This window comes from Cebus imitator, unplaced genomic scaffold, assembly GCF_001604975.1.
Source record: "Cebus imitator isolate Cc_AM_T3 unplaced genomic scaffold, Cebus_imitator-1.0 Scaffold110, whole genome shotgun sequence".
Lineage (NCBI taxonomy): Eukaryota > Metazoa > Chordata > Mammalia > Primates > Cebidae > Cebus > Cebus imitator.
In genome coordinates, this window is record NW_016107425.1 from 5,047,510 (window position 1) to 5,074,860 (window position 27,351).

General features: G+C 34.0%; 1 protein-coding gene across 3 annotated transcripts in view; it reads right to left on the reverse strand.

Annotated features, from left to right (window-relative positions):
- ATF2 (activating transcription factor 2) overlaps positions 1-27,351 on the reverse strand; it is a 91,335-nt gene that overhangs the window by 4,113 nt on the left and 59,871 nt on the right. For 2 of the 3 annotated variants that reach the window (XM_037741916.1, XM_017538260.2), the window contains 3 exons: positions 18,446-18,595; positions 13,923-14,129; positions 3,496-3,601 (listed from right to left, as the gene is read on the reverse strand). In XM_037741916.1, the coding sequence (XP_037597844.1) occupies positions 3,496-3,601; positions 13,923-14,129; positions 18,446-18,595 (463 nt within the window). Of the gene's footprint in view, positions 1-3,495; positions 3,602-13,418; positions 13,493-13,922; positions 14,130-18,445; positions 18,596-27,351 lie in introns of all 3 variants that reach the window. The other variant, XR_005201792.1, reaches the window with a different exon arrangement.

Here is a 27,351-nt window from a genome sequence, read left to right on the forward strand (position 1 = left end):
TTTAAAAATTATATAAAACAGAATAAGTATTTTTTTTTTAAAATTAAAGACTCAGATGGTGCATATGCAGGTGTGTTACATGAGTATATTGTGGAATACTGGGGTTTGGGCTTCTATTGAACCTATCACCAAAATAGTGAACATAGCACCCAATAGATAGTTTCTCAACTAGTGCCCCACTTTTTCCCTCCTACTTTTCTGATCAAGCAATAATGAATGTTATATTTATAATTCAGTTATTTAAATAGCCAATACAATCACCACATGAAGGAAGAAAACAATGACATTTAAGTGATGGAAACACTAAAAAGTTCTATTTGTTTATTTCATCACTATTCTTTAAAAGAACAGGCTGAGCTTTCCATGGATGTTGAATTGAAGGGATACACCAGCTTTTAAAAATAAAGAGGCTGATCTGTGATGAGTGGTATAAGGAAATCTAAATACATACTGGAAGGCAACGACGCAAAATAAAACAGTAAATTATAAGGGATGAATGCTTACCTACAGACTTTCAGAATTAGGTAAAGCAAATCTTTAGGCAGTACAAAGAATCAAGTACTCATACCTATGTAATTATAAATCTTACATACACATCAAATACCTTTAAAATGTGATATACTGCACCTATGTCTAGTTCTAGGTAAGGGGAGAAAATGACTGGTGGAATCACAAGCACTAGAAAGATACAGAAAACCATGGTGTACTCAAAGAGCCAATTACAGCTCTACCTAAGCTAAAAGAAACCAGCTGTTTGACAATTCCGTTATCTTGAAAATTCTCTACCTATGTCCACAAATTTTTCTTTTTTGAGATAGGGTCTCCCAGGCTGGAGTACTATGGCATGATCATGGCTCACTGCAGCCTTGAACTCTTGGGCTCAAGTGATCCTCTTGCCTTAGCCTTCCAAGTAGCTGGGACTATAGGTGTGTGCCAAAATGCCTGGCTTTTATAAACTTTATTTTTTACTTTATTTTAATTTTTTGTAGAGATAGGCCTTGCTATTTCACCCAGACTGGTCTTGAACTCATGGGCTCAAACAATCTTCCCACCTTGGCCTCCTGAAGTGTTGGGATTACAAGGCATAAGCCACTGTGCCTGGCCCATACATATTTTCAATAATGAAAGTATTCATGGTTGATTAGGCCCCAAGAAGCTTTTCTTCCCATTTATAATTATAGAGACAATTACAATACAACTTTATGGCCAGATCTAAAGAATATGAATTCATGGCAATAAGATCACTTTTGTTTTTTATTCTTCATGGAACCCAAATATTTAAAATGTACTCTTATTATTTTCATTCAGGTTTTATGTTACTTAACTGTTGGGGTGACTGTCAAGGTTTTCCCATGATTGAGGGGGTCTTCCTAGAAAGTGGGACTTTCAGTGCTAAAACTGGGTGGGACAGACCCTATGGCCGTGACTTTGTATTTTCTGCTTTACTTACCAGATTCTGTAACGTTTCTTAATTTCTACTAAATGTTAGTTTTGATTTACAAATGCTTTTAAAGATTTAGCTAGTATTACAACTCACCACTGTTAGCAAGAGCTGTGTGGTACGACATAATGAAGAGTGTAAATCTGTAAATGTTTCAAAGGTATTCACTTAAGTCAATCTCTGTTTTTACTATTACACAACAGAGAAGTCATACTTATTTCAAAGATTTCAAATCTGAAAATATAAATTACTTAAAAATTTCTGCAAAATCCAATTATCTCCTAAGAGCTGAAGAGAATTAATTTTATGGTAGAACTATATTTCAGTTAATTTGATTATCTATATGACTAGATAGGAATAAAGATAGGAGTATTTCCAAACAACAAAAATATCCTATTCATTTTGTATATTCTTCTCCTTAGTACTATATTATTTACTAAAAATGTAATAATCTAGATTTCCATTTTATTTAAATATATAGTATATAAACTCACACATCTATACACTTAAAAGATCTTTATAAATCGACTGTCAAAATGAATAACTGGTTTGCATCTGCCAAGCATATAGTGCCTGGATAATAGAGTTAAAACTGCTGGGATTATCTAATAAATTATCAAAGGTTTAAAAATTACAGGTAATTTTGAACTGGATACAATTTAAAAGGCCAGTTAATTTCCTTCTAATTTTATAAAATCATTTGTTTCCTTTTAAACTATCAAAATTCAAGAGAGATTTCTTGTTAAGGAAATCACATATGCATAAATGCTGAACTCAGTAGCTTCTATAGGAAATTATGTTGTTAAGTCAGATGGGAACCATAATGGCCTCATCCCTGAAGCAATCATTGTTAATATAAATCCCAAACATATTTCTATATGGTTCCAATTTACTCCACAATGTGTTTCACCATCCTGTCAAAATTACTAGATATCAAATAACCAAGATTTATATGCTCAAAACTGACAAAAATCAGCATTCTAAATATATATGGCAATTGAGAGTTGCTAAATCTACGGAATCTTTTAAATTAAAAAATATTGCCCATTCTGATGAAACTGCTTACAATGACTACAAGTAAAGATGGTGGCCATTAAGTTTTATCGTGAGCACCTGAGGAACTGTTTGCATCCAATACAAAATGTTTCTTTCTTTTGAATTACTGACACTGGCAAATTAAAATGAAGTGGATACATATGGTTGAAACAATCTTCACATTTACAAATATCCTGAAATATCACTAAATCATAAAGACAAAAGCTGTGGGTTATACATTATAAATGTTGCCTAATACATTCCCAACTCTATTATTTGTTACAAATTTGTATACTATGGACAAAATTGGCTATTTATTCAAGAGTAACAGCTGGTTCCAACACTGTGTATCTTATCAAAAAAGGAGGACATTATAAAAAGGAAAAGGCACAACTAACCTCTAAAATTCTGGAAACAAAAGAATCTTATTCTTTGGGGAAACATTTAGGAGGAAACTTATAAGCATATAATTTAAGTACTGTTCCCATTTAAGCATTTTTATAACTACCTAGATGTCTCAATATAAAGGTTTACAACAATAAAAACTACACAATGCTGACATTATCTAAGAAAAAAACAATAGGGTCTGATACCGTAAAAAGATATTATATATTGTTAAATGCAGTCATCTCATTTTAAAAAGAAAAACCTCATCATTACTGAATGGAGGCTGGGAAAAAAGTAGTGTTTCACCCTGTCAATCTAAGACAAAGTGTTATCCTGAGAAGATGAACAAAATATCATCAGTACTTAACAGTGTATTTTAAATTATTAGCTAATGCATTTTGTTGATCTATAGTAATGCCTAGGGAAAAAAGCTAGAAACAAGAAAATTCAAACTCTCTGGATTCTAAAAAAGTACACCTCTCTACTGCATTCTATAATAAACTTATAGAAATTCTGATATTTAATCTTCAATATTAGAACTGCAGTCTCCATTTTTAAAGCGGTAGCTCAGTTTACTCTGGCAGTATTTCACCGACGTAGCCTAAGGCTATAAGTAATGGAACATTACTCACTATGATAGCCAGATTTCTTCTGCATGGCAGTTACAGGGCAATCTTTATGAGCCAGAAGAAGCTGTTTCAGCTGTGCCACTTCATTTCTCAGCAGGGTGACTTCACTCTGGAGAAGAAACAACTTATGTACCTTACCAGTTTCAGACTACACATATTTTTAACTGTTTAAAACAAGCGAGGATTAAAGTATGAAAATTGGACATCACTGGCAGAACACTAAAAAAACAAAGGAAATATGCTGATCAAATATGTCTAATCAGTATATGGCAGCTTTTATATTTTAGCATTTATTAAAAAGCTGTAAATTGAATAAAAATTTAAATAATGCCACAATTAGATAGCATATTTTGAAACTGTTTCCATTTGCCTTGGGACTTCTTATGTATTACAGGTAACCTGTTGAAGGTATTTTCATTTTATATATGTTACATGCTTTTTGATTATTTAAAAACATCAAGGAGTCAGGATGAATTTTCACTGATTCCATTCACTTAAAAATGAAAAATTCATCCAAGAAATTCAATTAAGCAAGTTTCTAGTTTCCTAGAAACCAAGAAAAGCTCCACAGGGAAAACCAAAATAACCAAAGAACCATGAATACCTAAAATTCACTGCAAGGTACTCTTTTTGGAAACTGAAACCAATGAAACTAGATGTAATATTTAAATGGCTTACTTGCCCTTGACACAGGCAATCTATACACATCTAAATTTAAATCTGATAAGTCAATGGAGATTTGTCCTACTCCTCAGAATGAGTACCTTCAGCCATTGTTTGGGATACCCTTATCTGATAAAAAGTTCCAAATTGAGCAAGTCCAACTAATTCCTTTGAGTTAGCCCAAATATTAAAAACACGTGAGTCAGTGATCATTACCAATACTCAAGAGTCAGAAAAAAATATTAATTTAATAAACTGGTAACATAAAAAATTCTTAACTTACAAATATCTCTACGTACTTGGACTTACAGTAACTGTAACCATTCAGATTCCATCCATGAACCAAAAAGTAAATTAGAAAATATAGTAAACAGGTGTACATAAAAGCTCAGGCATGATATTTTCTACCTTGTTTCTTAGCCAGAAAGCTGAATGTAAAAAATTTAGTAGGCTGGCACAATGGGTCATATCTGTAATCCCAGCACTTTGGGAGGCCGAGGCAGGTGGATCACTTGCGGTCACGAGTTTGAGACCAGCCTGATCAACATGGTGAAATCCTATCTCTACTAAAAATACAAAAATTAGCTGGGCATGGTGGCAGGTGTCTGTAATCTCATTTACTTGGGAGGCTGAGCCAGGAGAATCACTTGAATCCAGGAGGCAGAGGCTGCAATGAGGTGAGATCGAACCACTGTACTCCAGCCTTGGTGACGAATGAGACTCCGTCTCAAAAAAATAAATAAAATAATTTTGCAGACTTACGCCTCCTTAAGTGACAAATGACAGAAACATAAAAATCAAAAGAATAAAAGTTAAGCAATCTAAAGCCAAGTCTTTTGGGTCAAACAGTTCCTCACACCCCAATAACAATGAACTACATCACTGTACTTAAGTACAGAACAAAATTGATGCTCATAATAACTTTAAACCATTAATTAAAAGGTTTAATTATTTAGAATACTATATTTGAGGCAAGAATGGGTAGACAGTAATCAAGCACAAAAGGTAAAATTTAAGATAGTTCTGCTTGCAAAAGATAAGCTGTCATTTAGAAAACTCCTTCTGCAACTGGTGTCAATACTGCCAATTATGGCTCATTATTAAAAACACTATTGATGAAACCACGTTATGAATAATCCAATGTATACTGTCCAATATATATTACCCCATTCTGTCAGCTTCATTTTGAGACTGGTGTCTATTAGTTTCTCTCATTAAATCCTATAAAAGGAAATGGGCTGAATATTTACTCTTAGTCAAAAAATATACAATCTTTAATAATATGGTAATGGTGACCAGAATGATTTTCAACTCTCACTGCTCTTTCAATATACTCTATCCTTTAACACTACTAATGCTTCAAGCCTCTCATACTCTTGTTGCCTTCACATTAGTTTGAACCATATGAAATAACCAGTACTTGTCTTGACTTACAAAAATAACAATTTTAAATTGCTAAATACATACTGTCGTCTTTATCCTCTTTTGTCTTGCTAAATATTTATCTTTAAGCATCAACTCAGTACAGTTTAGACTGCATAGGAAAATAAGTTAGGTGCCTACTTCTGTATTCCCACAGCCATATACTTTTGTGTGTACATACATACATACATACATAACAGATCCCTTCCACAGTACTTATCACAATGGACTGTAACTTTTGGTGTACTTGTTTGCTACCTCTACCAGACTGGGAATTTCTTGAAGGCAGAACATACTTTTTTCTTTGTATCCCCAGAGCATAGCACATTACCTGGTATGGACCCAGTAGACAGACATACTTTAGAGAGGACCATGTGATTCTATGTCTAGGAGGTAAAAAATATCAAAGAAGGTGAAATCAAAAAGCTTAAATAATATGAATCTGGTCAGAGGCCCGAATTTTATCCTTTATACCAATAATCTCACTGATACAGCTATAATGTTTTCTCAGTTATGAAAACTGGCATATTATATAGTATCACCTCAATTACAGAACTCTAAAATTCACAAATGCCTTCTCTCTTAAAACTCTATACATTCATAATAAACCATGTTATGAAACAAAATGCTATACATAATAAAAGTACTGAAAGTGTTATTCGTTAACTATCTAATTGATATAAAATAAGTTATTTAAATATAGACCGGGCATGGTAGCTCATGCTTGTAATCCCAGCACTTTGGAAGGCTGAGGTGGGCAGATCACCTGAGGTCAGGAGTTCAAGACCAGCCTCACCAACATGGTGAAACCCTGTTTTTAGTAAAAACACAAAAATTAGCTGGGTGTGGTGGCACGTGCCTGTATCCTAGCTACTTGGGAGGCTGAGGCAGGAGAACTGCCTGAACCTAAGAGGTAGAGGTTGTGCCACTGCATTCCAGCCTTGGCTATAGAGTGAGACTCAGTCTCAAAAAATAAATAAATAAATAAAATAATATATGCATACATATATACACACACAAAAATTATCTCTTTAAATAGGCAGGTCTGAAACTGATGAATGAGACATCAATTTCTGTATTTCAAACATAACTCTTGGTGGTATTCTGGATGTTAATCTAATTAGACTACCTGGTCTATTAACATATCTATGTGAAGATGCCACTAGCTAGGAATGGCTAATGAACATTAAGGGCTGAAGAGGTATAGCACTTGATTCTTGTTACAATGTATATTTGTGCTAGCTGAATTTTAATTGACATTAACTTGGTGGAAGCAATGGAAAAGGCCAAGAAGAAGAAATTAAAATCTCTGCACATTCTTTTATGCTTTAATTTGTTACTCTTTTGTTCTTTAAAAAACTTTGCACATTCTTATATGTAAATTTGCATGTATCTAAAAGTTATAATGTACAAGCATGCTGTAAATTATATTTATCCAAAATTAAAATAGTCATTTTTTTCTGCTACATCTTTTAAATGGCAGAAATGGTAAGAAATTAAACCAAGAAATTCAAGGTCTGTACAACATATTTTCCTAATGATGATCCTGAAGCTCAAAAGTGACCTTTGGATGAGAGGTTACAAATTAAATATAATTATTTAATTTTATTACTGTACTGTAGTAGTCAATTTCATTAAAAGATGGTATCGCCACTAGACTAAAAGCAGCAAATGAGACACAATTACTGGCTAGGAATTGGGACTGAAAGAAATACTTCAAAGCAAACATAGCTGGAGTGCAGGTTAGGCAGGAGGGTGGGCCAAGCCTTGAAAAAGTGGATTAGTTGAGCTGTATAGCCCTAATAAGTATAAGCTTATGCTAGTGGTGAAGACCAGGTCAAGCAGGGGCTGAAAATAGGATGCTCATGCAGGTACAGGTTTTATAACTGAATTAGTCAGAAGAGGTGAAAGCTGGGTTGCTTCTAAGTCATTAGTAGAGATGAGGTTTCACCATGTTGGCCAGGTTGGTCTTGAACTCCTGGCCTCAAGTGATCCACCTGCCTTAGGCTTCCAAAGTATTGGAACTGCAGGCATAAACCACTGTTCCTGGCCTCATTTATGATACAGTAAATTCAACAAACTACTCCAAGCATTCAAGAATTTTAGTCTCATATACACATGTATAAAGAAAATACTGTATTCTTAAAAATAAAGACAGGCATGATTCATTACTATTCAGATAAGATGGTTGCATAAATCATGATTTTAATTCTGAAATTTTTCTATGAAGAAAGATCAGAAGACAGGTAGAAAGACAGAAGGGACTACTATATAAATATAATGTGAAGATTTCTAAAGTTTCTATACACAGAGACCTGAGAATGTTAAAAAAAGAGAAATTATACACACAAACAAAACCAGTTCGCTTAAGCCAAAGTAAATATCAAGGGGATGCTCAGTCTCAAAAGACTTAATATTAAATGAAAAAAAATTTACACCTCTACTATCTATTCTGTGGATTATTTTAGACTAGATCTTAATTGGATTCAACCTCCAAAGTCCTTCGGGCTGTACTATCTACTATTTGTGGGTTAGTATACTTGTAGGGTATGTTAATTATCTTCCTTGGTCATTCTGAAGATGAATATGGGATATAAAAATGTAAAAGTGCCATTCAAATGTGAGAAATAATCACTTTGTCAAAGTAAAACATACTTGGGAGAATGGAACAGATGCTAAAATAAATTATTATTCTGGTCTAAAATCTAACGTAAATTATTTTGTCATTCTCTGTATCCCTGCTCTATTCTAATGATGTGGCTACTTGAAAGTTAATTACATAGCAGCAAACAAATTTTTCTTACATTGTCTATGTAATATAAATCAGCCTGCTGAAAGTATCACACGATAGCCAACTGATTAATCAATCAAAACTTTTATTGATATTTGGCCATGAATATCAGGTATTCCATAAATGTATGATCTCTGACTTTCTACTTCAGCCATTACCCCCGAAATTAAATAAATAGTATTGAATAGTTTATTTTGTGGAATTTCTCATTGCTATAAATTTTTTAAATGTTTAATCCTCACAAAAGACGGTAAGTATCAAGATTCCCTCCACACAGTTCCAAGAGTTATCGTGGAATGTAAAACCTTACATATAAAAACAAACTAGTTTCTAAAAAATTTATATTTTTAACAGAAAAAAAGGTGAGAGTTCTCACTAGAGCTACAAAATATTTCAGAAACACTTTGCAAAATGAATGGGAATGACTCCTCTCCTATTCTCACACTTTAATTACTTGTTTCATGTCTGTCTCCTCTGCTAGACCACAAATTCTGTAAGTGCAAAGACAATGTCTTTTTCGCTGTTACCCATATCTAATAATATGCCTTGCCCACAGTAGACGCATAACGACAGAATGAAAAATAACTAGCACTTGCACAGTATAGTTACAACACTTTACCTCATTTCAGTTGCTTTTCATAATAGTACTTATTAGTTTGATGGAGAAGCAAAGGCTCAGGAAGATTCTTAGTAAAGGCTTCAAAAATAAGTACTAGATCTCAAACTCAGAAAAAAATGCATGAGATGACAGCTGCTACCCTAATACCCCTTTCTTTCATCTAGAATATAGTTAAAAACTCAGCAGGAAAAAGGGGAAGATAGTTAGAAGACAGAATTCAGAAATTAAAACAAGCAGGTATTATAAAGTTTATTCCAATTATTGCTATTCTTTCCTATTTCAAGTGATAAATACTGAAATAAAATATCATCTTGTACCAGAAATGAGAGATTTAATCTCATTTTCTATAAGTCAATGGACCAATAAACAACATCTTTTCCACATCATTAACTGATGAGTAAGTAATTCCCACATATCTAGCTATAAGAGTGTGCTTCTATTAATTTATTGTGCTTCCATTCCACACACCTTTTGCAGTATCTAAGTTATTAGGTTGGTGCAAATGGAATCGCCATTTTTGCCATTAAAAGTATGTTTTGCTGTTACTTTTAATGGCAAAAACGGCGATTCCAAACCTAATATAAAAGACAAATCCACAACAACAAAAAACTATCAATTTTACCCACACAGTAAATGTTAAGCAGCTACTGTTAATAAAGGAAAGGAATCTGCTTTTTTGTTTACAAGGAAAGAGGCTAAATTTATAAATTGAAAACTAACCACCATAATAATGAGTATAATTGAAAAACAAAGCTATAAACAGGTAAAAATCATTTCAAGTAAAAGATAAAAAAATTAACAAAACAGATATTACTTTAAAAATACAATAATTGGCCAGGCATGGGGGCTCACACCTGTAATCCCAGCACTTTAGGAGGCGGGCAGGTCACCTGACGTTGGGAGCTTGAGACCAGCCTGACCAACATGGAGAAACTCCATCTCTACTAAAAATACAAAATTAGCCAGGCATGGTGGTGCATGCCTGTAATCCCAGCTGCTCGGGAGGCTGAGGCAGGAGAATCGCTTGAACCCGGAAGGCCAGGTTTCAGTGAGCAGAGATCATGCCATTGCACTCCAGCCTGGGCAACAAGAAAGAAACTCTACCTCAAAAAAAAAAAAAAAAAATCCCACAATAATTTATAACCAGCAGTATTCAATTCTTGGTCTAGATTACCATAAATGTCTCTAATATAGTTTGATGAAATTGGCTCTTTTAACAATGATTTGGGAAAACTAAAACATGATTAAATTCAGTGAATGTGGCAATAAGGTTGAATAATATTTTCTTTAAAGCCTAGTATGTATTTGGTAAAAATATGGACAATCATACCTCAAAACCTGTTAAACCTTGTATTACATATAAAATACGTAAGTAAACTATGGATCATTACTGACCATTACACTGATCAGCTAAGCCCATGTCACATAAAGGATCATCAAGAAAATATAGAATCGATTAATGTTTTCATATAATTAGGGTTTAATTATTTTTTTGACATTCAGTTTTCTTTACAAGTCATTCTGTTCTTAACAGTTAACAGTTTTGCTGTTGGCAGACAAAAAAATTTTTCTCTCTGAATCTATTAACAGCATGTTAACTCGTCACACTCTGAAAGCTAAAATCTGTCACTTTAAAAAACTTTTTATTTTACTTGACAAATTAAGTAGAAAACAACAAAAAGTCAAAATAACATAATGACTTGAAACAGTAATAGAAAGTCGTCATTGAAATACCCTTTCTTCCCAAACCATCCACGCTCTCAATTCCTTCCTCACCATTGTTTGTACCTTGGTACATGTCATTCCTAAAATGTTATCTATACTTAGGGAGTCATTTTTGTACCAGTTCTTATACTATACATTTATCTAACTGTAAACCTTTTTATTAATAACAAAGGATTATGCTATATCTTTTAGGCTGCAACTGACCTTTTTTTTTTGTAATTTATAACATATAATTTGTAATTATATGTTATTCATATAACGGTAATCAATTTAAACTGGCATTTAGTACATTCACAATGTTGTGGAACTACCACCCTCTGTCTAGTAACAAAACACTTCAAAGTAAAACCCCTTACCCACTAAGCAGTTTCTCCCTATTCCTCCTCCCCCATCAATATGCCTTCTCTATGAGTTTATTTATTCTGGATGTTTCACATAAATGGAATCATACAATGTCTGATGTTTTGTTCTGCATTCTTTCACTTAGCGTTATGTTTTGAGGTTCATCTACACTGTGTCATATACTTCATTCCTTTTTGTGGTGGAATACTATTCCATTGTACATATAAACCACAACTTGTTTATCTATTCATCTTAGATGAACATTTGGGCTGTTTCCAACAACTTTCTTTTTGCCCATAGAAATATATATATTATGGATATTTTCCCAGGTTAATTTAGGTAGGTGGATATAATGCTTTTTCTTTTTTGGAGAAGTAATTTAAACAAAATCCTTGATAATATATCATTTCACCTATTTTAAAATGCATTTCTAAAACTAAGATGATGCCACCATCACTCAATTTTTAATGATGAAAAATACTGGTTTTACTTGTTCTGTACATAATTTGAGGTATTAACTAAATTCAAGTTCAAAAGTGGACCTTCATTTAGTGATTTCCTAAATTTGTCTTCCATTTAATAGTCTCATGCTTCAAAAAGTGATGTTGGCAAACTTCTACCTAATGATAAATCTTATATTTCTCCAATCAAAAAACTTTTACCCAGATTAGGAAGTATAACAAAGCACTGCTACAATAATGACATTTTAATCATAGATTGTGTGGTAGAAAAAATATGAAATAAATGGAGTCAAGATTATATTTCTTTTGAATACTGTACTTTCCAGGGTTTTCTGAAATAATAAAGGGCTAGTACTAATAGTAGTAACCAGTGCTGAAACATAACTAAGGAAATAGCAATATCTCATTAAAAGCTGTTGACATTGCTCTAACATAGTCAAAGCAGAAAACTTGACCAGCTTAAAATCCCTGTAAATAATAACATACATGTATGTACTACTTCATAGTTTTCAGATACTTTTACTTCTTAAATAAGGCACAATAAGCCATATTACAAAGGAAAATAATGGTAAATTTGTGTTACTAAAATATTCTCTATGAAGAAACCCTTGAATTGACTGATTTATGTAACAACCCAGAGAAGTAAGACCATCAGACATTACTATATCTATTCTACAGGTAAGACAACTGAAGCTAACAGTGATTGTGTTTTGTCATACAACTATAAAACAGCAGGTCATTCAGAAGATTTTGTTAGTTAAGAACAGAAAAAAAAAATACATATAACTAAATCATTCTGTTAATAACATTTGAAAATTTAAATAAAAAATATTCTAACAGACTTGATGTAAAATAGCCATTTTTGTAGTATATGTATAAATTGGTACCTACGGTCTATTTCATTTTATTATTCAGAACTGTTTTCTAAAAATTTGGGAAACTCGTTCTTGATTAACAATTTATCAGCGATGGGTGGGGCACGGTGGCTCATGACAGGGAGGCCAAGGCGTGTGGATCACCTGAGGTCAGAAGTTGGAGACCAGCCTGGCCAACGTGGTGAAACTTCATGTCTACTAAAAATACAAAAATTAGCCAGGCATAGTGGTGTGCACCTATAATCCCAGCTACTTGGGAGGCTGAGACAGGAGAATCACTTGAACTTGGAAGGTGGAGGTTGCAGTGAGCCAAGATCACACCACTGCATTCCAGCCTGAGTGATAGAGTGAGACTCCATCTCAAAAAAAAAAAGTTTTACATATGTATCAGTTGACAAATGATAAAATATATTTCTTAATCAACCCTAGAAGATAAGCACATATTTAAGTCTATGTGATGTGGTAAGTTGTATTTAAATTTCTTCTAAATCATTAAAATAAAATCGTTAAAAATGTTTTGCAAGACAATCTATTCTGTCAATATGCAAAGCACAATAAAGACTTGAAAGATGTCTGCTTTAGATTTAAAATAATTTAAATTATAAAATTTACATTTGGTTAAATGCTATGTCTGATGCTAAAAACTGTTTCCTAACCCTTTAAACAATTATATTGGTGACACCTTTACAGACAGCAGGTTTCTTACCATCAATTATGATTATACAGAAAGATTCACTTTTAACTGGGTATGGATAATTCAGGAGACTGGGCTAGATTAATAACAACTGCAATTCATTAACATCAATTTTCTAGTTGACGCTCATCAATTAATTGGTAGTTTAAGATTATATGGGAGAATATTTACATTAAAAAACACAACAAAAACAAAAGGAAGGAAGAAAAACAAAACAAAAAACAGGTTTGGTGCTGTCTTAAACTTTATACTCCATGAGGTTTTAAGAAATGTATCTGAGGCACATTGGCAGGGCAGTATGAAATGATCTGTATTGCCACTGGCCATATTGTACCTGGTCTGTGGATAATTAGAGTCCTTCAGTTTCCAAAGCTGTCAATCTGGCACATTTCACGAGCAATATATTCACTTTAAATAAAACAAAACAGAACAAAATTTATAATTCAAAGAATGAAAGTATTTAAAAACTGCTACTGAAGCAACTTTAGTTGTGCTATAAACCAAAGACGAGTGAAATAACAGTGATATTTTTAAATTTTAAAATTATCTGCACTTTATATCACAACTTTATAAAGTTCAAACCAAATAGGTTTGGCTACTTTTATAAGCAAGTAAACATGTTTTAAATTTCCTCACTGTATCAGTGTTGAAAGTTTTATATTACTTCATCTCAGCATTCAAACAAACAGGCTTACAAAACTATGATTTTCTACAGATTCCATACACACCCAATATTATGTCTTAAAATGTTTGGAGGGTCAACTAGAATAAAAAGAAAATAGCTATGTTCACAATTATTTAAAAAGAAATAAACAAAATTCACATATATGCACCATACCTGCAGCTGACCATTCAATGAACTCAAGTCTTCTGCTTTCTTCTCTAAAGACTGAACCCAGACTTTCCTTTTTTGTCGGCATCTTGAAGCTGCTGCTCTATTTCGCTCTAAGAATTTTCTCCTTTTTTCATCAGGATCTTCATTAGCTGCTCTTCTCCGACGACCACTTGTACTTTGGGTCTGTGGAGTTGTGTGAGCTGGAGAAGCCTATTATGAACAGAGATGAAGGCTTGTTAAATTTGTATTTAGTGAGTGAATGAACATAGACAATAAAGGGTGTCAACTGTATTTTCTAAGTCTGATTGAATACATAAGCATGTTGGGGCAATATGAAAATCACCCTGTGGCCAGGCGCGGTGGCTCACGCCTGTAATCCCAGCACTCTGGGAGGCCAAGGTGGGCGGATCACCGGAGGTCAGGAGTTTGAGACCAGCCTGGACAACATAGAGAAACTCCGTCTCTACTAAAAATACAAAATTAGCTGGGTGTGGTGACATGCACCTGTAATCCCAGGTACACGGGAGGCTGAGGCAGGAGAATCCCTTGAACCCAGGAGGTGGAGGTTGCAGTGAGCTGAGACTGCACCATTACACTCCAGCCTGAGTGACAAGAGTGAAATTCCGTCTTAAAAAAAAAAAGAAAGAAAGAAAAAGAAAATCACCCTGTTCTGTGGTTTAACTTCTTTCTTGAATATACTTATGAGCTATGCTATATAACACAATTCTCACTAATGCAATGTCAGAGCAAATGTATTCTTTAAAGTATATATATTTTCATTTACATGCAAATATGAAAAAAATTAAAATACAATATAAATGATACATAGAAATATTTTTCCAAGTGTATTTTAACAGACTTTATTATATTATTCAATCCCTGGAAAACTAGTGATTACAAATTTCTCAATTAAAACGTTTAATAGCTTCCTATTTAAATTCATGATAGAAAACCATGATTTCTATGCTCTTTTTAAATTAAATATCTCACAGTAAATATCAATTTTCTTAAAGAAAATTGGCTTCTCTAAAGTTATGGGGTGAAAATATGTATATTCTTTGGTATATTCAGCTTTTCTTCAGTTTGTGAAATTTAAGGTCATAGTCTTTTTCTAAGGGTTAAGTTCTTGTATTTATTAATGCTAATTTTTCTGGTAGGGAGAATCCCACAGGAGCTTTAAAATTTTCATTTTATTTGCTCCCTTCTGCTCTCCAACAAATCACCTTGGTTATCTCAGATTAGCCAGAGAAAGAAATCTTCAGTCACTAGTTATACTGTCTGGTGTCTAAGACTATTGAACAGTAGGTACCTTCAAGACTTTCTCAAGCCCCAAAATTGTACCACAGAACAAATGAATATGGGCATTAGAAAATAAACTCTTGGCCGGGTACAGTGGTTCATGCCTGTAATTCCAGCATTTGGGAGGCCGAGGTGGGCAAATCACTTGAGGTTGGAAGTTCGAGACCAGCCTGGCCAACATGGTGAAACCGCCCCCCCCGCCATCTCTACTAAAAATACAAAAAAATTAGCCAGGCATGGTGGCACATTCCTGTAATCCCAGCTACTCGTGAGGCTGAGGCACGAGAATTGCTTGAAACTGGGAGGCAGAAGTTGCAGTGAGCTGAGATAATGCCAGGGCACTCCAGTCTGGGCAACAGAGCAAGACTCAGTCTCAAAAAGAAAAAAAAAAAAGAAAAAAGAAAATGAACTCTTGGAAATGGTGCAGAGAAAAGAACACTTTGTGGACATAGGCACATAATCCAACGGAGAAGCCTGAAAACAATCTTTTACCTATAATTTATTGAAAAATAATATGCACCAATGAAATTTGTTTTCTCCTAATCTGTGTAATAAAAATCTTATATAGGGCTCAAGATAAATTCTTCAGGTAAATTGCCAAACTATTTTTCACTCTACAAATTCCAAAAAATATAGTTATCATTTCTTTGTCCAAATAACTGGCATTACAAAGAGAGTTATTTCATTTATAAAGTATTTTACACCTGGGCAACATAGCAAAACCTCATTTCTACAAATAATTTAAAAAATTAGCTGAGTGTGGTGGCATGTGCCTGTGGTCCTAGCTACTCAGGAGGCTGAGGTGGGAGGATTGTTCGATCCTGGGAGGCATGATTATGCCACTGCATTCCAGCATGGGCAAAAGAGAAAGATCCTGTCTCAAAAAAGAAGTATTTTAATTGTAATAAAGATTAAGCATTTAAATTAAGTTGTTTCTTTTACCTACGTAATTGCAACTTAATATTTTAGAAAAATATTTCTATGGCTGGCTTCAAGATTTGCAATCTTGACATTTTTTCTTCATCCTCCTATTTTTCTTATTCAGAACAGCAGGCTTTTTCTTTCATTCATCTGGCTGAATAAGAGAGAACAGTTTTTGATTTTTGTTTTTAAACAAACTGATTTAACTCCTTACAGCAAAGACTAATCATAAGTACTAGAAGAATAGCAAAAACTTCATTTCTGCTATTCAGAGCTACATTTGTATATTTTTACTCCTACCAAGGTTTTCCTTCTCTCCCCATGTCCATTGATTAATTCATTCCATTTCATTCAGAAAATACTTATAGGAACTATTCTAGAAACTAAATATAGCAGTGAACAAACAAAGTCCTGCCCTCTGGGGCTTCCATCCAATACAATAACATGTAAAGATATAAATAAAAATTAGATCCAGGGAAACTATAATTAGTGTAAGAAAATAAGAAGAATAAAAATAAATTATATTCATTTTATAAAAAATAACCCTTTAAAAATGTAAAAAATCATACTTAGCTTGCAGACCACACAAAAACAGCCATGGTTGCATATAGCTAGTAAATCACTGTTAACCCCTGGGTTATAACATTAACATACATACACAACCACTCAGTCACTTATTTTCCCTTTTGGTCCCTAAGTAAAGTTGTTTAGTGGATGACAACCACAATTACATTCCATTATATCTTAAGTTTTTAAAGACAAGATACAGTTATGTAAATATCTATGCTTAGGTGGCAACCTAAAACTTGTTTATCTATGTTTCTTTCATTGAAAACGTTTGCTTTTTAATGCCAATGCTAATATTCTTCAAGTAAAGATAAAAGGTCAAAATAGAATTCTGAAACATTTAACAGGATTAACAATAATCCTTTACTAGAAAGAATTAGAAAGGCACTGCAGGCATATAACAATATCAATCATCTCACAGGCAGTCACAAACTAGGGATAAGTGAAAGGGGTCTCAAATATAAACAGCTGCCATAAAGCATATTTGCTCCTTTAGTGATGTTTCACAAGTTTTAATTCAGGAACCGTTTGATTTATGTTAGTAATATAATACCTACATATGTATGTATGCGTGTGAATATATATCTATATATTTCTCTAAAAGACTTCTAATTACCTGTAAATGAGATAAGGTTACATATACCAATAAATAACAAGGAGTAATGTTTTACAATGAGTGAGCAAATACTGAAAACAGAAACAGAATTACTTGTTCTGCTAGTAACTCAAACAGAAAAAAAATCTGCCTCTTTGGGACACACACACTTTAATGGTTGTAGATGGCAACACAATACTAGAATATGATAGGCATTGTAATCAAAACATATGGCACTTTAGGAAATAGGAAAATCAATTTTTAAAGAAGAGATCTAAAAATATTGTTTAGAAATTTTAGTTTTGCTATTTGAAAAAGAACGTAAGATTTATATACATTTCTGAAGAATACAGCATCCCTTAATAATAGCAAATAAGTTGTTATTGTCTACAAAATTTACAGAACCCAGCCTAATAATTTTCCTATAACCTTAATACCTTGGTTACATAGAAGGATAGTTCAAATCAAACCTGTTTATGCCACAGCAAGAAAAACACCTAGTGTTAATAGTTATAGTTTATAAGTCAAATTTGTAGTTTTGGACAATAAGAAAACAAGATACAATTTCGTTCTTCTTATTATAAGGTTGTAGTCTTATTTTTCTTTTTTTTTTTCTTTTTTTTAAATACGGGGTTTCACTGTGTTGGTCAGGCTGGTCTTGAACTCCAGACCTCTGGTGATCTGCCCGCCTTGGCCTCCAAAGTGCTTGGATTACAGGCGTGAGGCACCGCGCCTGGCCCCTAATCTTATTTTTCTACTTATATGACTATTTTCCAAAAAGGAAAGTCACAACTCTATAAACTTCCTCAATCAGGAAATAGTAAAGGAAATTTCTCAAAGCAGTATTTAGTTTCACTGTAAAATCAACAGAAAAAAAAAGTTTTCTTTAAAAAGAATTGTTTCACATCAGACCAGCATATATGGATACCCACAGATATATTTACAGGTGTCCTGAACAGTAATAACTGCCCTATTATTTTTATTTTTATTATCAATACTTGTATACTGAGCTACCTTTTCCTAAGGCTTTTGATTTGGAATAACAAAATGGCCAGAATAATATTTTTAAAATAAGTCATAAGTTACACTGTACTTGTCTGTTTAAAGATGACAGAGTGCTAAATAATAAAAACAACATACATACCGGAGTTTCTGTAGTGGATGTGGCTGGCTGTTGTAATGACTGTGGTCGAGATTCCTCTGACTGAGTCCTAACCAATCCACTACCATGACCTTTGACAGTATCACCATTGGTAACTGGAGGATGTTGCTGGGTCAAAGCAGCTTTTAATCTCTGAAAGGCAAACACCATTAAAAACAAATTTGCTTTACGCTCCATCCAACTCTCAGTATGCTCTTCAGTAAACCAAAAGAAGTATTTGTTAAGAAACACACAAACATCGGGTTTTAAAATTAGTTTTCATTTATTGTGTTTCATTGCATTCCTAAGATTATTATGAATATCAATAAGAACAAATGACAAGATCTTAGGAAGCTCCCCTGAGTCTTTCTGTCTACTACTACTAGAGAATTCTATACTTTCCTGTTCCTAAAAACAGTTAACTGAAAATAACTAGCTTTGTTAACTAAAATAAGCAATACAAGTTAATTTTTATGTACACTTTCATCTATTCTCTTCTACATCATTACTGTATCCCATACTCAACTCAAATAGAGATCAAATGGCCCCAAACTGAGAGCCTCCTCCTAGAACCTACAGCTGGGTTTGCCTCTCTTAGGTTTTCCCTGTCCCCAGTAAACAGATCTAGTTCTCTTTTGCTGTTGCATTTGCCAGTTAATTGCATTGTATTGGACACACATTCAGAGCATGATAGATCTAGTATTAGAATGAGGTCCTAGATATTTATGTCTACCACTTTATCAAGATACAATTTGAATGAAGCTTCTTTATGCTATCAATAAAAATTTGTTATATGTGACTATTTTATCTCCCAATCAGTTAGTAAGCTCTTTAAGAGCAGAGATTATCTTACAATTTTTAGTATTCCTTTTAGCAACTGGTATATTGATTTGCTACATACGTACAAAACAAACATATTTGTTAACTGACAGAAATTGGTATCTTTAGTGAAAATAGTCATATGTGCCCTTAAAGGTGTTTTTATTGTTATGATCTGTAAATATGAAATAACATAGTACCTCAGTGATGAAAGGGACTTCAGGGACCCAACAGACCTGAGACTATTATTGCTGATACAGAGGCTTTGTGGCTTAATGATATAAAAGACAATCCTAAGTAGTGAGAATTCCAAATCTGTTATTGCAACTGCTAAGCCATGATTAGGCATGTTTTCTCCCTCTTTTCTGACAGACTACTTCTTTATGAATTATAAAAAGTACCACATAGGTAATGTCCTAGTGCTTTCACTGATTAGAACATGTAATATACTATGAAGTCTTATACAGCTGAGAATATGCTTTTGGTTCAGAAGGTAACTCTACCTCAAACTATCTGTGACTTTGAACAAATCATTAATCTTTGAGTCTCAATTTATTTACCTATAAAACTGGGAATAATAACTTCCTTGCAGAGTTGAGTTGACAAATAAATATAACATGCAAAACTATCTGACTCATAAAATAATTTTTCAGATGTCAGTTTCCTTATTTCTTTAAGAATACTGTTGAGACCTCTATTTTCTTAGCATGAAGGTCCAACGAATCAGGAGAGTGCCTACGCTTTTGAATTATCAAAATGTCCTTAAGGGTCATCTTAAGCATTGGTTTGATCCCAGACATATTTTATATGTGAGATATGCTCAAGACTATATCAAAAACTGAATCTTTCAGAATCCAGATAAGAGTTCTGGTTCCTTTTATAAACAATCAGAAACAACTATATTAGTAGCTAAAACACAGGAAATTTAGGATTCTAATAATTGACAGGATAATGTGGAAATGGATGAATTAAAACTGAAATTAAATGAGGGACTAAAGAAGTGGCTGGCTAGAATCAGATAGGAATACATAGGAAAATGATCAAGAAGTATTTAAAGTAGAAAGACCTAAGTTGGAAAGTGTGGGTCAGAACAAAGGGGGAAGAGTCTTGGGTGGTGGCCAGTCTGCATATTTATATATTTTATAAATAGAATGTTAGGCATCAAAATACAATGACTAGTACCCAGTCTACAGTGCTAAAAAAAATGTGCACAAATATAACTAGAGGTAGAAATGTGAGGCTTTGTAAATTATGTGTTGGTAAGACATTTTTAAGTCCTTAGGTAGAAAACATCATAGAATTGAAGAGCATTTAAAGTTTTACAGTGAAGAGCTTAACTCTCAGAATTAATGAAATACAGTAACTGCACATAGGGGAACCTGAAGTACATAAACATCACTCCCTTGAATAATCTTTAGTAGGGCAAGTTACTACCTTATAGAGCACTTAAAAGCAGCATCAGTATTCATTCATTATCCTTCCTTGACTGCCCTAGGGTATACAGTACTCATCCAGTGAGGAAGCTCTAATGTTTGCTCCATGCTGTTACACTGATTACAATGGGTCTGACTTGAAAAGTATGCCAGTGGGCATACAACAGAAGAAAAAGATTTTAAGGGTTAATTAACACTGTTCTAAACTGTCCATTAATTTTTCTTAAACTACAACAAAAACACACATATGCTAAAAAAAAAAAATGAGAATGAGTTAGGTCAAAAAAAGCAGCCACTAAATATCATTCATATAAATTTTATAATTAATATAAAGAATATAAATTAAAGAAGACCAAATACTTTGGTTTAAAAAAAATAAATAAAAACAAATATAATGAACATTTATTTTACAATAGAATTTCATAGCTAGCAGAGATAATGAAAGTCAATTAGTCTAATCACCATCTTAGAGATATAGAAACTCCAGAAGACTGGTTACTTCTCATAGTCATAGTTAGCAGAGATAAAACCAGAAATTCTATTTGTTTACTCCCAGTTCACTGAACATATTTTAAACAAAAGCTTTACCAAACTGGACCTCTAGTCTAATGTTAAATTTTCTAAATATATTAGTAATCAATTAAGCATCTGATATTGGTCAGTCCATTACCAAGACTGAAATCTCTGTCAATAAACAAATATACGTAAATAAGGACTGAGAACTCTGAGAAATAAAGATTGAGCACTCATAAAAATTAAAGATTTAAGGTGGAGTGTGATGGCTTATGCCTGTAGTCTCAGCACTTTGGGAAGCCAAGGCAGGAGGACTGCTTGAGCCCAGGAGTTCCAGACAAGTCTGGGCAATACGAGACTCCATCTCTACAAAAAACTTAAAAATTAGCCAGGTGTGGTGGTGCATGCCTGTAGTGCCAGCTCTGGAGGCTGGGGTAGGAAGTTTGCTTGAGCCCAGGAGTTTGAGGCTGCAGTGAATTATGATGGAGCCACTGTACTCTGGCCTGGCCAACAGAGCAAGATCCAGACTCAAAAAAAAAAAAAAAAAAAAAAAAAAAAAAAGGATTTTACAAGGTCTATATTATCTAACATGTACAAGAAAACTTAGGCATAATTTTAAAGTAAAGGCAGACTTTGATAAACAAAAATGTCTTTGCTATTATCTTTCTAAGAAACAGATCCGTTTTTTAATGTTCAATTTTTAGTGATGTAAAGTTCAACTACTGTATTGAAAACTTTTTTTTCTTAGATATAGATTGTTTCAATTAATTAAAGGATGAATAGTTTGTTGTGCTGACCAATCTGACACATTCACTTTAAGAGGTGATCTGCTAGAAATAATCTGTCATTCAACTTCTATGTTGCACCCTTGAAAACAAATTTTATCACTCTGGTCAGAACTCGGTAAGAACAAACTACTCCATCATAGTTCAAAGAAAAAAGATAATGTTCTCTAGAAACAATTTATGAAAAAGTCAGATCCATTATTTCATATGTGCCACAAAAGCTCATCAGAGCAATAACCCTCCATCTCCTGGGTGTTATCCTACCATCTGCTGCTCTACTACTTATCTTTATTTTGCAACTAATTAACAGCATAATCTTCTAAATTCAGCAAGTTAATTATCATTATTGTGGTCTTTGCAGCATCATCAGTCCTCATGAAGTCTTGTCTCCCCACCCCCAGAGAACATATGAAAATCAAGTAGGTTGAGAGAGGGTCTGTTTCTTTGGAGTGGGCTCATTAGGTGTTTGCTGATTAGCTCGGCATGCAGAGGCAGGTCAGAAGAATTCTGCTGAACACGAGGTTCCACGCAGGGCCCAACCAACTTAATGTAGGTTTCTGAACATTTGCCAAGATGCCCTCTGTCAGCTCTCAGTAGAAACCCCCTGCAGAAAACCTACTGCCTACCCACTGTGTGCAAAGGTATTTCTCAGTTTTTCACACGTCTTAAAAAAAGAAGATTCTGGAGGATACTATTTAAAAACTTTCCTAATCTTAAAATTCCCAGATGATTAACATTTTCTTATTCAGAAGAGTTGCTTTTTGATTACAAATATTACAAAAGAAAATTTTTTTCTTATTAGGGTAATATGATTTATGTGCTTAATGACAAACAAAACCCCTAAACCAGTATTTGGTAACATCTAGTCTAATTCTATAAAAATTTATATGCTGGGAATTTTTCTGTTATATTAAAAAGTACTGGATAGTCTTGCATTTTTCGGTCCCTATTGACACTTCTTTACCACGTTCTTACTTTTCCAAAGGCTTAAAGTTCTTAAAAATTAAAAAACATGAGCTTATTCTGAGGAATTTTTTTTTTTTTTGCAGAAAAGAAAGATCTTATTTCAGTATTCACAGCAGACACAAACACAATGTATACTTAATATCTTCTTGGAAAGGCAATGAACATCTGAAAATCAGGGAATTAAGAAAGCATCCTTGGCTATGTTAAGAAACAAAGTAAATTTCTCTTTAGCTGTAGTATGCTACTCATTCTTCCAAATTCCAATCCCATTATTCTCTTATTTTCAACCACAGGTCATTTTTAGCAGAATCACTACTGCTACAATACATAGCATGTCATTAACAGATTGTGATCATAAAGGTCTAATAAATCCTTGAGACAGACACAGAACCCTAAAAGGATGATGTTTAAAATACTTTCAAAGACCTGGAAATAACAAAGCAAAATCCAACAAAAGCAGTAAAAGAAGAAATTACAACTTTTAAGGTGGTGGTGGGGAGGGTAGGGTAGTGGGGAGGGGAGGGTGTGAAGAGTTAGAAAAATCATTTAATGTGTAACATGAATCCAGGAAATGTGACCTGGAAACTACCCATTTGGAGAGCGTGGACTTGGAGTCCATTTTAAATGCAGGAAATAATCAAGTTCTGTGATAATTTATCTGGTCATTAAGAAAGCTCTGTGCACTGGGATATGAACCCATCTTCAACATTCTTCAGCCGGGATGACAGAATTGTTTATTTGGTGATTCTTAAGACCACTGAAGCTTAAAAAAGTAAACCAATTACCACTGAGATTTTAATTTCAAACTTTAATTTCAAATAAACTCTACCTATTTGGTGTTTTATATCCTAAAAGTGTCTAATCTAATTTGCCAAGCTGAATAATAGAGTTGGACTTTAATTGAAAATGTTTACTTAAGAGATTGACTTGGGCCTGTGATTTTAGTTGTAAGTGCTGAGATAATCTTAAGTAAGCTTCTAAATAATAAATATTTAAGAAAACCATGTATTACTGTAAGTTTACTTACATTTAAGAATTATTAAAGAACGAGAAATTCAGACAATTGAGAGAATTAATGAGTACATAGTTTAACATGTATATAGCTTAGTGTGGTTAAGATTATATTTTAAGATCTTTAAAAGCAATCATTACATAATTGTATATGTAAATTGCCTTGAGAACTTAGGAAAGAACTAAGTTTTTAAACTTGTAATCTTAAATAAATCTTTTATTATTTTTTAAAAAGTAGTCCCTGAATAATCATCATGTGTACAAGTCACCATCAAAGGCATATTTTAATAAAAATCTCCCCTCCACCAAAAAAAATAAAAACAAAATGCAAAACAAAATATATCATTGATAAAATATAATCCTAATTGCTACCCATGCTGGAAAAAAAAATCAGTAATGGCCTTCTTAGGAGACCATTCTTTTTTGACTCTTCTGATGGTCACTGAACACATTTGCAAGAAAAATCTCAAAATTTAAGATCATGTCTATTGAATTTCTTAGAACCTTGGAAATGTTTGCCATGTAACAATTGACAGAAGTAGTTGTTAAATGATGTTAATATAAAAAGAATACTGAAGTGTGAAATAAATAATTTCTACACAACAAAAAACCTCAAGTAATCAGAATTCCATTAAACCTCAAGTAATCAGAATTCCATTATCCAGTCAATTGATATCTTAAGTTACCAGTTCATGTTACCATACCAGCATAGCAATATCTACTGTTTCACAAATGAGCTGAAATAAATAGCTATGATCTATTAGAAAATGGAAATACAGGAAAATCAAACATACCAAAGATAAGTTCCCAAACCACAATGTAATTAAAACAAATCAATATGAAAAAGATAAATAGAAAAGCCTTGAAATATTTGGAAATTATACAGTGTACTTCTAAATAACCCACAGGTCAAAGAAAAATCACAGGGGAAATTAAAAAATTAATGATAATGAAAATATAGCATATCAAAATTTGTGAATAGAGGAAATTTTATAGCTTTAAATATCTATATTAGAAAAAAAAGATTTTTTTTTTTTTTTTTTTTTTAAACAGAGTCTTGCTTTGTTGCCAGGCACCAGGCTGGAGTGCAGTGGTGCAATCTCAGCTCACTGCAATCTCCTGCCTCAGCCTCCCAAGTAGCTGGGATTATAGGTGCGGGCTACCACGTCCAGCTAATTTTTGTATTTTTTAGTAGAGATGGGGTTTCACCATGTTGGCCAGGATGGTCTCGATCTCTTGACCTCATGATCCGCCCGCCTGGGACTCCCAAAGTGCTGGGATTACAGGCATGAGCCACCTCACGCAGGCATGAGCCACCTCGCCCGGCCAAAAAAAAAAAATTTAAATTGGTAATCTAAGCTTCTACTTTAAGAAACCCCAAAAAGACAAGCAAATTAAGCTTAATTAAGTAGGAGAAAACAAACATTAAAGACAAAAGTAATTACTCAATGGCAGTACAAACATACCATCAAGAAAAAGGCAAGCTACAGACTAACAGAAAATAAGACAGTAGAAATATATGTATCTCTCTCTCTAACAAAAACCTTATAACCAGTATATATAAAGAATATAAAGAATTCTGGCTGGGTGTGGTGGCTCACACCTGTAATCCCAGCACTTTGGGAGGCTGAGGCGGGCAGATCATGAGGTTAGAAGTTCGAGACCACTCTGGCCAACATAGCGAAACCCCATCCCTACTAAAAATACAAAAAATTAGCCGGGTACGGTGGTGTGCACCTGTAATCCCAGTTAAGTGTGAGGCAGGAGAATCGTGTAAACCCAGGAGGCGAGGCGGAGGTTGCAGTGGGCTGATATCATGCCATTGCACTCCAGCCCAGGCAACAGTGGAAGACTTCATCTCAAAAAAAAAAAAAAAAAAAAAAAAAATTCCAGGCTGGGTTCAGTGACCCAAGCCTGTAACCCCAGCACTTTGGGAGGTGGAGGTGGGTACCTTAGGTCAGGTGTTCCAGACCAGCCTGGCCAACATGGTGAAACCCATCTCTACTAAAAATACAAAAGTTAGCCAGGCGTGGTGGTGTGTACCTGTAATCCCAGCTACTTGGAGGCTGAGGTAGGAGAATCCCTTGAACCTGGGAGGAGGATGTTGCAGTGAGACAAGATTGCACCACTGCACTCCAGCCTGGGTGACAGAGAGACTCTGACCAAAAAAAAAAAAAGAAAAAAGAATTCCAGCCAGGTGCAATGGCTCACACCTGTAATCCTAATACTTTGGGAGGCTGAGGCAGGCTGATCACTTAAGGTCAGGAGTTCAAGACCAGCCTGGCCAACATGGTGAAACCCTGTGGCAGGTGCCTATAATTCCAGCTACTTAGGGGGGTGAGGCAGGAGAATCACTTGAACCTTGGAGGCAGAGGCTGCGGTAAGCTGAGATTGTGCCACTGAACTTCAAGCTTGGGCAACAGAACAAGACTCTGTCTCAAAAATTAAAAAAAAAAAAAGCAATTGGCTGGGGGTGGTAGCTCTCATGCCTGTTATCTCAGTACTTTGGGAGGCTGAGGAGGGAGGAGTGCCTGAGCTCAGGAGTTCAAGATCAGCCTAGGCAACACGGCAATCTTTACCAAAAAATACAAAAATTAGCCAGGTATGGTGGCATGCTCCTGTAGTCCCAGTTACTTGAGGCGCTAAGGCAGGAGGATCACTTAAGACCGGGAGATTGAGGCTACAGTGAGCCAAGATTATGCTACAACACCCCAGCCTGAGTAAAGAGCCAAACCCCGTCTCCATCAATCAATCAATAAAAGAAAAGCAAAAGAAAAGCAACACAATTTTTTACATGGGCAAACGACTCGACAACTAATGTCCGGTCAAAAAGGAAACAGAAATTGAAACTGTGAGACACTGCTAAACAGCTCTAGAATGCCTATGATTAAAAAGACAAAGAAATCCAAATGTTGGCAAGAATGCAGGAATAACTGGAATTCCCATACACTGGTGGTAGGAATGTAAACCTCTGGGTAAAGGTTTAACAACTTCTTATAAAGTTAAATGTATCCTCTGACTCAGCAATTCTACTCTTAGCTATTTAGTAAATAGAATGAAAATATATGGCCACGGAAAGAGTTATACAAGATTGTGTATAGTAGCTTTATTCACAATAGCTAAACAGTAGAAACCATTAAAGTGTTCATCAGCAGGAAAATGAACAAAGAAATTGTGGTATATTCACACAATGGAATACCACTCAGCAATAAAAAGAAGCAAACTATGATCACTCACCAACATGGATAAATCTGAGACATGCTGAGCTGAATATAAGAGTATACAATGACTATTTACATGGAATTCTATAACTAATCTATGGTTATAAACATCAGAATAGATGGAGTGGACTGACTGGAAAGAGAGAAACTTTCTGGGTAGA